The sequence below is a fragment of the Alexandromys fortis genome, unplaced genomic scaffold (assembly GCF_014885135.2).
Source record: "Alexandromys fortis isolate MF-2015 unplaced genomic scaffold, M_Fortis_MF-2015_v1.1 scaffold_6, whole genome shotgun sequence".
Lineage (NCBI taxonomy): Eukaryota > Metazoa > Chordata > Mammalia > Rodentia > Cricetidae > Alexandromys > Alexandromys fortis.
In genome coordinates this window covers 19,141,625-19,151,740 of record NW_026067902.1, presented here as the reverse complement: position 1 = coordinate 19,151,740, position 10,116 = coordinate 19,141,625, and the positions used below count along the sequence as shown (strand labels likewise).

General features: G+C 55.4%; 1 protein-coding gene across 6 annotated transcripts; it reads right to left on the bottom strand.

The window, feature by feature from the left end:
• Nucleotides 1-58: 58 nt before the first annotated feature.
• On the bottom strand, nucleotides 59-9,639 carry Ltk (leukocyte receptor tyrosine kinase). Of its 6 annotated transcripts, XM_050134087.1 has the most exons (20): nucleotides 8,384-9,638; nucleotides 7,738-7,881; nucleotides 7,477-7,648; nucleotides 6,903-7,053; nucleotides 6,630-6,776; nucleotides 6,343-6,499; nucleotides 6,086-6,268; nucleotides 4,559-4,657; nucleotides 3,834-3,986; nucleotides 3,183-3,278; nucleotides 2,715-2,910; nucleotides 2,317-2,407; nucleotides 2,133-2,197; nucleotides 1,826-1,955; nucleotides 1,655-1,752; nucleotides 1,419-1,511; nucleotides 1,223-1,324; nucleotides 966-1,100; nucleotides 801-891; nucleotides 59-693 (listed from the first exon to the last, which is right to left on the bottom strand). In XM_050134087.1, the coding sequence occupies exons 1-20, from the start codon at nucleotides 8,424-8,426 to the stop codon at nucleotides 364-366; spliced, it is 2,676 nt and encodes an 891-aa protein (XP_049990044.1). In that variant the 5' UTR covers nucleotides 8,427-9,638; the 3' UTR covers nucleotides 59-363. The 6 variants fall into 6 exon arrangements, with proteins under 6 accessions (XP_049990044.1, XP_049990045.1, XP_049990041.1 ...); XM_050134088.1 differs by lacking the exon at nucleotides 6,086-6,268 and having other exon boundaries at nucleotides 8,384-9,637; XM_050134084.1 differs by lacking the exon at nucleotides 8,384-9,638 and having other exon boundaries at nucleotides 7,477-7,580; nucleotides 7,738-7,868.
• Between the last annotated feature and the right edge of the window lie 477 nt (nucleotides 9,640-10,116).

Below are 10,116 nucleotides of genomic sequence, written 5' to 3'. Positions count from 1 at the left end.
ACCTCTGGTCCTCTCTTCCTTAGTTTCAGACTCAAGTCCACTCAGAACTGAAGAATGAGAAGGGGTTGTTGTTGTTTTGTTTTTTAATTAGTATTAGAAACATTTGTAGTTAGCATGCAGGGATGGGCCAGATGAAAGATACTTATGGGAAGAGCACAGTTTGGGATCCCCAACTGAGTTCTGCAATGGGCCTGTGGGTGGGTGGCCTCTGGTTCCAAAGACTGAGAGTGGCCAGGCCCTTCCCTAAGAGGGTTTGGACTGGTTTCCAGTGTGGAAAGATCAGGCCCCCAGGACAGCCCGGAAACATGCCTGAACACACAGCGCAAACTGTAGGGGGCAGAGGCTACTGGTCTAACAAGTCATCTAGGTGCCTGGAAAGGAATGCAAGAAGGAGCCATTGCTGAAGTCAACACCTAAATCTTCACCCTTGGGGCCCCTTGGGGTCCAAGAGCCATAGGCGGGGTTCCAAAGGTTCTGAGGTCGGAGGCATCTGGATTTGAGGGCCTTGAGGCCAGAGGGCAGCCATGTGCCAAGGAGGCCTCCTCCCCAGCTTTTCAAGTTCTCTGAACTCAGCTGCAGAGCCTGTGGGGATCTAAGACCCTCCAACGACCTGTTCCCCAGGCCAGAGGCCCCTTCCTCCTCTAGAATGGGCCCTGGTTCCACCGGCAGGGGAGAATTCAGCACATCAGGGTCCTATAATGGGAGAGTCGGGGAACAGGCTTTCTTCCGGTCCTACAGAACCAGGATAGTTAGCGGGGATCAAAAGGACACGCGGGAGTGGGGGTGGAGCAGAGGCACACCTGAGTGCAGTATTGAAGGCGCTCCAAGATGCTGGCGAAGTCAGGACGGAGCTCAGGTTGGTGCTGCCAGCACTGGGTCATGATTCTGTACCTAGGGAGGGGCAGGAGTTCATGCCTCCCAAAGCCTTGAGGGACCTCCCTCCCTCGGTAGCGTTGTTAACTCACACTGGCCCAGGGCAGTTCCTAGGAGGGTCCATCCGGTTCCCCGTGACAATGAAGTCTAGGACCTCCTGGTTGGTGTGCCCAGGATAGGGCATATAACCCAGTGAGAAGATCTCCCAGAGCAGGACCCCAAAAGACCTGCGCCACAGGTGGGAGGAACAAACGAGACCCATCAATTACAGCCTCCTCTTGAGGTGGCCCAAAAGGGTAGGATTAGCCTCAGGACAAAGGAGGGGGTCCCGGGGGAGCCATGCTGTCACCAGGAGTCTGTCTTGGATGTGAAAATGCCCTCCAAGAGAGCTTCTGGGGGCATCCATTTGACAGGGAGCAAGGCCCGGCGCCCCTTGCGGTAATAACTGGCCCTGTAGGAAGGAGAGAGAATGTGATGTTTTTCAAATGCTGTCCGGTGAGTCTCCTTGGCGCAGCAGCATTCCCACCTCCCCAGTTCCTGCTCACCGGTAGATATCTCTTGCCATCCCAAAGTCTCCGATCTTAGCCACTCTGCTGGGTCCAGTGCAGCTCAGTAGACAGTTCCGGGCGGCAATGTCTCTGTAGAACAGACAACATAATCACTGTGAGAACACAGTTGCTCTGGCTCTTCCTGATCTGTTTCTTTAAAAGTTGTCTATGGGGGACCTTCTTTGAGGGGACAAGTGGGGCTGAGGGCCTCCTGAGTCAGGATTGCTTCCAACCTGTGGATGAAGTGGTTTTCTTCCAGGTAGTGGCAGCCCCGGGCTATATCCTGGGCCAGCTGCAACAGATCCTGCATGGCCAGAGGTGATGGCTGGCCCTGGATTGGGCAGAAGGTACCTAAATTGATCCTGGCCTTAGGACAAATGGCCAGGGTCTTGGACGGGTCTTACCGGGTGTGCTCTGCTGTGTCTCAGAAAACTCTTCACGTCCCCGCCCGACATCAGCTCCAGCAGAATGAGGCGAGGGGCAGCCTGGAAGCTGAGCCCCACACAGCGAACGATGTTCTGATGGCTGAACTTGCTGGGTGGGAGTGGTGCACATACCCCATCACCAGTGGGGAGATGCTCTAGACCCCCTTAAACTACAGAAGACCTCCGTGCCCTAGAATGCTGCCTCTCTGCCCTAAAGAGAGGAGGGGCCATCCCTGCAGGCAGGTCCTGCCTCCCACCACACCCTCCTGCCTGCCCTCAGGGGCACCTGATGATGAGAGCCTCCATGAGAAAGTCCAGCTCGTCCTGTCGGGAGCAGAGCTCTGGCAGTGTCTGGGAAGGAAGAACACCCAGCTTTGGCGGGGTGCTTTAGGAGGGTGGTAAGCAAAGGCTGTCCTCCAGTCTGTCCCTCCATGGTGTCCACCCCAACTGGAGACCCTACCCCTTCTCACCTTGATAGCCACCTGCAGAGGGCTGGAGTCCCCAGGAAGGCCAATGACTAGTCCCTCATACACCTCCCCAAAGGCACCATGGCCAAGGGCTCTACAAGAAAATAAGTTGGAAGGGGCAGAAGAGGGTAGGCGGGACCTGAGTCGGTGCTAATGGGGTAAGGCCTCTCCTTGTACCAGTGCAGCTCCTCCTGGGAAAAGGCAACCTGTGGGTTCCAGACAGTCATGTTCCCGGGTCTCTGCACCCCAGAACTGGGGCAAAAGCTGACCCTCTCACATGTTACTTTGCTTATTGGATTAGGGATGTGCGTTGTGTGCTCAGTGGGGTTGGTTCATAATGCACCATGACAGGAGGAAGGACAGGGAAGGAAGGGGGTTCAGGGAGCAGAGAGAGGACTCACCTGAGAAGAGTGACATTGCCTGGGGAAACTTCCGTTAGCCCTGGGGGCAGAGGCCAGGGCTGGGCAGGGCTGAGCCCCACCTGACAGTAATAGGGGTTGGGAGCTGTCCTGATGGCAGAGGTGCGGAGCTTGCTCAGCTCCAGCTCAGGGCCCGGCAGCCTGTGCCCCCACAGGTTCTGCCACTTCCTCTGGCTCACTAGGGGTGAGAAGGACAGAAGGACATTCTCTGCCTGCACCCATTAGGCCCACTCTGCCTCCCCGTACCCAGAACACCTTTCTAAAAGTCCTTTCAAATACACATTTTCCCCATGACTCCCCAGCTTCTACTCCAAGTCTAGGGGAATCTACCATTGTTTTGTGGGAGTAAGGCCCTGAAGTCAGCTACACTTGCCCTGGAACCACAAAGATCATCACAGCCTAGTAGAGGAGGGCCAGCCTGCAGCAGCCATGCCTGCGAGATGTGCCTACCTAGAATGAGGACTCCACCCATCAGAAGGAGACTCAGTGTCAAGGCTGCCACCAGAGCTCCCATCAGAATCAGAGGGCTTGCAGTGGATGGCAGATCTAGGGAGAAAAATGTCATCTCCAGCAGGCAGCAGGAGGCTCCACTGACCTCTGCCCTCAAGTATTTTTCTTATTTGTTTTGTGGGGTTTTTGTTGGTTTCTGAGACAGGGTCTCCCAGTGTGGTGCAGGATAGCCTCACAGTCTCCTGCTTCAGTCTACCCACTGCGGGGATTACAGACGTGTGCTACCTTATCTGGGTACCCTTAAATCTCACCCCTGCTTCGAGACTCAGCTCAGTGTTTACTCCTCCATGATGCCACCCACCTAGACACAAGCAACTCTCCCTCCTGAGAATCCCTTAACTATTTGATACCTTCTATAGCAACTGCCACTTTTAGATACAGATCTATATCTAAATATCCATCTTGCCTCCCACACACTGGCCTACATGTCCTTGACAGTGGAGTGTGCCCTGATGCGTTTCCAATCCTCTACCTGGAACTCCATAGAGTGCCTGGCACACAACAGGCCTTTACACTGTCTTTCCCAGTGCCCTGCTCCTACCAGCCTGTGTGTGACCCAGCAGTCAGACTGAGGGCAAAGACAAGACGTACCCATGCAAGTGACATTATCGGCAGCCAGCTCCATGCCCTCTGGGCATATGCATTCAGTCACCTGGAGCTCTGCCTGCCACTGGCAGTCTTTGGAAGTGCAGTGACTGCAGTTGGGGTGCTTTCGGATTTCCACCTCTCCATGGCCCTCTGTGACTGTGGGAAAGGTGAGATATGGCGGGGTGGGAGATGGGGATCAGCATGGGCCTGTGCGGACTTTCCAGCCACTGGGTTAATTCTAGCTTAGGAGTTTGGGGTAGCAGCAGTACCAACCACACCCACACAACACACAGGGCGAGGACAGAGCCTAGGGACTTATTTTTTCTTCCATTGATTTTATTCAGAGGCAGAGAGAGGCATGCATGCACATGCTTACGGAAGTCAGAGTTCGGTTTTTTCCTTCCACTGTGGATTTGGAGCAACAAACTCAGATTATCAGGCTGAAGAGGTTTTACCTCTTGAGCCATCTTGGTGGCCCTGCCCAGGGGACCTCAGTCAAGCCTGTATATTACACTTTGTTGAGCCCTGAGGCATCTGGAGAGAATTCACAGCAAGGATACTTGACTAGCAGTCGAAGATACCTGTACTAATGCCACAGCTCACAGATGTTCTCAAATGCCCCTGCGCCATTTAAGAACTGGGAATCTCAGCTCAGCACCTATGGTTGTGGGGCCAGGGATCAAGGGGATGGCTGGCCAGGCTGAGAGACAGGAGGCTGGGGCAAATACCTGCCAAAGGCTGCAGGTAGAGCTCGCTGCTGGGGTGTACAAAGGATACGCCATCTTCCCCATCAGCCCAGAGGATGTCAGACTCCGAAGTGTCACCACCTTGAAATTGAGAGTGATAGTGGTTTAGCTATGAAAAGGGGGAGAGGGTGGAGGAGGAGCACACAGCTGCCTCCCTCGCAGTTGGGAAGCTGGTTTAGGAAGAGCAGGACAGCTATGATCACCTACTGTAAATCCTGTATGGCCTTCTCTATAATGGCATTGCCTTACAGGTACCGAGGGGCTAGAGAAGCGGGGACTGGCTGTTCTGCTGAAACCTAAAGACGGGCATAGCCTGGCTCGGATACCCTTTGTCTGTCTGAGCCTCTCCAGCCCCTCGAACTCACTGAGTTCAACCCACAAACTCCATTTCTGTGTGAACAAAGAGATGTGTCCTAAAGTATTTATGAAGAGTCCAGTCCTGATAGATCAGGGGTTCCACTTCTTTACATCAGTGTCCCCAAACTCTGGACCATTAGGACCAATTAAAAGAGATGCCCAGCACCCTCCTCTGGAGTCATTGATTCTGGAGACTGGCCATGCATTTCTCTTAAAAATAACCAAAGTAATTAATTTTTAATTAAAAAATAAAATTTGTATATTTATTGTACCCTGTATGATACTTTGAGAGATGCATGCATTGTGCAATCACGCCAATCAACATATGTACTGTTGATAGTAAGAACATCTCACATCTACTCTCTTAGCCATTTTGTTATTGAGACTAGGGATGTAGCCTAGTGGTAGATCCCTTCCCTGGCATGCCCATGGCCCTGGGTTTGACCCACAGGCTGGGTTTTATCCCCTACACTGACAGAACCAAAAGCTTTGTTATTAATTGTGGTCTCCATATTGAACTAAAGATAACTTAAATTGACTCATTCTGCCTAATTAAATTCCTTTCTAGCGTTTGACGACGTCTCCCCTGCTTCCAACCCTGCATTTGCATTTCTAACAACTCTTGTGGTGACACCTGGAGAAGTACTGACACCTTCCCAGCTCAGCTTGCTCACACCGGCCCTAAATTCCTTTGATTTTGGCAGAGTAAGGACTGGTTCGGTTTGCAGCTGATTTGGGCTTTTCTTTTTGTTTTTAAGTCAGAGTCTCGCCCTGGGGCCCTCGATGGTCTGGAACTTAAAGAGATCTGCCTGTCTCTGCTTCCCAAGCACAGGGTTCAATGACTAACCAAGCCTGGCTAATTTGGCGGTTTGTAAAAGGCAAAACAAAACCAGCCTGTAGCCCAGCCTCAAACTCTCTGTCCTCAAACTCTGTTGCTCTGTTGTTACTCAGCTAGAAATCCTTCTGCCTCCACTAGGCAGGCGACTGTGGCCACCACGCCCAAGTTTGACCTCCTTTCTAAGAGCACCTACCGTGGCTTGTCACCTTGGAGAGTGGGGCGTTCCCCATCCAGCCAGGTTCAGGCCAGGTTCTTAAGTCTCTACCCTCCCGTCACCAGGACTGCCCGGCTCCCCTCCCCAAGGGAGCACCTACCCCGGTAGCCGCCGCCGCCGCCGCCCGCCGAGCAAGCCCCGCCGCCGCCCCCGAAGCCTCCGGCCGCCGCCCAGCGGAGCGTGGCCCAGGCCTCCGCGCAGCCCTCGCCGCCCTCGGCCCCTTCTTGCAGTGAGCGTCCGGCCTGCGGAGAGGGGGCCCGCGACGTCCAGCCGCCTCCTCCGCCTGCGAAGCGACAGCGGGCAACTAGCAGCGGCGAGCGTGGCGGCCAGCCTCTCCCCTCCGCCCCGCGCGCTCACCTGCTGCGCCCCCTCTCCCGCCGCTCCCAGGCGCCGCCGCGCGGTTCTCCAGTTTCTCCGGGGCCGCCTGAGTCCGACCACGGTCGTGTCGCCTCCAGTAGGCCCTCCCGCCGCCTCCCGCCGCCACCAGCAGCGGCTCCGGTTCCCCCGCGCGCAACTACGGGGCCAGTGGCCGGTCAAGGGCCGTGTCCGTGTACTGGGGGACCCCAGGGAACCCAGACACAGAGAGGAGCCCGGGACTCCAACGCCAGCTAGGGGTCGAGGCGGCCAGCACCCTGTGCACCTACCCGGAAGATGTAGGTGGCACCCCCGCCACCCCCGCCCCCGCCGGCCCAGCGTCTCCAGCCTGGGACCCTTTCGGTCTCATCCGTTGCAGCATGCTCTCCGGTGGCCCAAGACTCTCCCAGACAGACGAGCTGGCTCTCAGGGCTCCCCTGAGTGGCACCAAGGTGGAAATCTGCGTGACCAGGGACCCCCGCCCCCCAATGCTGGTGTCCAGGCATCAAGGACGCCTCCGCCTGCTCTTGGCCCGGGCGTCCCTTAGCCCTCGCCCCGCTTACTCCCGGACAGGCGTCCTCGCCCTGCTGCCCCACAAGGATGTACAACGGCTCCCCGCGACGAAGGAAGAAGAGCGCCGAGAGGAAGATGCCGTGCGCCCGGGACAGGTGGTTTCTGGCGCCTTTGCCGCCGGCGGCTCCGTAGGCGGAGATCCTGCGGGGAGAGGCGCAGGGTTTCGCGCCTCGGTCCTGGGCCAGGCTGCGGCGCGAGGTCGGAAACCCACGGCTGGGAAACTTGCTAAGCGGCTTAGTGTGGTCGGCTGTGAAGGGATGGGGCAGACTGGGTTTGCAGTTAGGTTCCGCGCCTATTTCAGGAGTGGTAATGGGGATGGCGGGAAAGGGTCAAACCGCGCTTGGAGCCACTGCTGATTAGGCAGCCGTCCTGTGGATGGTAACAGGATCCCTGCTCCCCGCTAGCTAACACGGGCCCTGCTGCTACACTTCTATTGAGTGACAATAGGCACTGCTGCGGAATACTTTAAGACTAAAAGTGAGGGTGCTCTGGCTCCTGTTTCCCCGGACTGAAGCACCTTAGCCTAGCAGGTGACTGCCACCCTCGCCCTTGCCAGGCACTTACAGATACTGGCCGGTGTCTGGCGCCCGCCACAGCTGCACGCCTTTCAGCGGCCCGGCAGCTCCCACCGTCACCATCACGCTGCTTCCAGTGTATGCCCCGTCGCACTGTGTTTGTGTGGGCCCCCGCCGGCCGCTGGCGCCACAGGTGTTGAACACCCAAGGCCCCCGCGTGCCTAGGTGCAAGGGAGAAGGAAAGAGTGGAATTCCTGTCCGGGCTTAGGGTTGATGGTGAGCGAAGAAAAGGGAGGAATCGGAAGCTTACCTAGAGGATTTGGATGGGAAGCTGGCTCCACTCTACTAGAGGTGGGGGTGACTTTCTGCCCCTGGGAATTGGAGACCAGCACCAGCAAGGGCGAGGCCGTGAGAAAAGGTGCCTGGAACTCCGGGTTGGAGCAAAGAATAGTTCCTGAAAGGCGGCAGGGAGGAAGCGGCGTTACAAGAAGGTGCAGAATATGGAGAGACGTAAGAGATTGATGGCGACTCAACAGTATCCCGCTTGCAGCCACACCCCTAATGCTACCCAGAGGGCGCACACCAGAACCTGAAGCAGCCTGAGTCCCAAACAGGTAGGCCAGGGCCCTGCAAGGTGTCTGCATATACCAGGTTCTTCATTCCAGAGTTCTTCTCACTGAGTGATTTGGCGGCTGCACCGTGCCCGGCTGTACAGCGCCTCCTCTCCTTTCCTCCATTTAGATTGGTGTCCTTACTCCCAGGTAGTGCCAAGGCCCACCCGATTCTTAGATTTGTAAGCGCTCTGCGCTTCCCTTGCTGCATTCTAGAAGCACAGACCCGAGAGCTCTGGTTCGAGGCCGCCTTAGAAGGAACCAGTGAGACCTGGTCTGTTTCTGACGCAGCCCCAAATCTAAGTGTCTCTGGTTGGTTGGCACCCTGACCACCACAGTACTTACCGGCAGCTCCCAGCCACAGCAGCAGTCTGCAGGAGCAGCCCATCGCCCTATCCGCCCTATCCGTTGGGTCCAGCTAAGGATGTAGTCTCAGAGCCACCCCCACTACTCCGCAGACCTGGAGCTGGCCTGGCTACGCCCAAATTGGGGGGGGGGCAAGAGGAGGAAAAGGCGGGGCATGTGGGCAAGCTTCCGGGAGGAGCCTTGCTGACCTCCCACCCAGAGTCTCAGTCACTAGCCACTGTCTCATCCACAGGCCACCCTAACAATCAGGTAGGAGAAAAAAGTTGGCCGCACTCTGTTCGTCTGAGATAACAGCCTGGATGGCAGCCAGCCACATCCTAGCACTTGGCAGTGGCTTCTGTGGGTTTCAGGATAGGAACAGAGCGAATGGCTTTATTGGTAGCAGTGTTAATGTGTGTGTGAATGCTCACACGTGGGAAGTATGCAGAACCAGGCTGGCCTTCAGAGACCGACCTGCCTCCTGAGTGCTGGGACCAGTGGCATATGCCGCAGTCAGTGCCTTGCAGGAAGTCCTCTCTAAACTGTCCCCAGTGAGGCATTATTGCTTCTGACCACAGGACAGAACATGACTTTCTGGGCTGGTTACCCACAGTTCCACTGTTCTGTGCATAACTTGTTACTGCCATGACTGGACAAGGTGTCTGGGAACTCCAGCTGGGTAGCTCACCCTGCTACTCTAACACCTGCCAGCCAGGTGGAGAGAGTCCAGTGTTCAAGGTGATCCTTTGCTAACAAACTGAATGCCAGCCTGGGCTACAGGAGACTTCCTCTAAGAAAGCCAAACACGATTTAGAGACGTCAGGGGATCCAAGTGCTAGGACCCTAGGCAACACAGCAGCACAGCCACGGTCCACACCTGTCAGTCACACGCTAGGACACTTGAGTCACAAGTACCCAGTAGTTTCCACACTGGGAGGGCCACTGGAATTAAGCCTTCAGGTCATTTTGTGCCTTGTATCTGTGAGGCCCAGTGGTGATAATCTAAGTCTGGGCAGGTCACCCAAAGGAAGTTCTTTACTTCCTCCAACCATTATCACCTGGACTCTGGCCAGGGATGAATTTCAATGGAGGCCGGAGTCTATCTTTTGTTCAAAATGCTAATGTTAAACCAGGCGTGGTGGCTCATGCCTATAATTCCAGCACACAGAAGGCTGAGCAGGGAGGACAGCTATGAGTTCCAGGCCATCCTGAGCTAGTGTAATACTTTCTCTCAAAATAAAACACTCTCTCTCTCTCTCTCTCAAAAAAAAAATCAGGCCGGCGGTGGTGGCGCATGCCTTTAATCCCAGCACTCGGGAGGCAGAGGCAGGCGGATCTCTGTGAGTTCGAGACCAGCCTGGTCTACAAGGACAGGCTCCAAAGCTACAGAGAAACCCTGTCTCGAAAAACAAAAACAAAAACAACAAAAAAACTAACCTCCCTACAAGAATAAATCTCTTGAAAAGGATCTCCTTCATCCATCTGCAAAGGAAAAGAGATAGGGATTACCTGGTACCCAGTGCAAATTTCTTTCTAATTCATGGATGTGAACCACCCAGGATGCTAAAATCCTACCACAGTCATTAGCCCTGCACAAACAGTAGTCTTGTGTGTTGCCTGTTCCCCTGTCCTCTTTGGGACTACAAGGAGGAAAGCAAGGGTTACCGGGGACATTCCTTTGGGAGGAGGCACACTAAGTAAGAGTACCTGGATCAAGATGAGGGAGAACCATC

What these genes read in the sequence shown, in the direction of transcription:
- Ltk (XM_050134087.1), bottom strand. Translation starts at nt 8,426, where the DNA reads ATGGGCTGCTCCTGCAGACTGCTGCTGTGGCTGGGAGCTGCCG. An exon ending in CTACCTGCAGCCTTTGGCAG is followed by an intron (nt 3,987 to 4,558) that starts GTATTTGCCCCA and finishes CCTTTCCCACAG; the next exon opens with TCACAGAGGGCCATGGAGAG. An exon ending in ATGGAGGCTCTCATCATCAG is followed by an intron (nt 1,956 to 2,132) that starts GTGCCCCTGAGG and finishes ACTCCCACCCAG; the next exon opens with CAAGTTCAGCCATCAGAACA.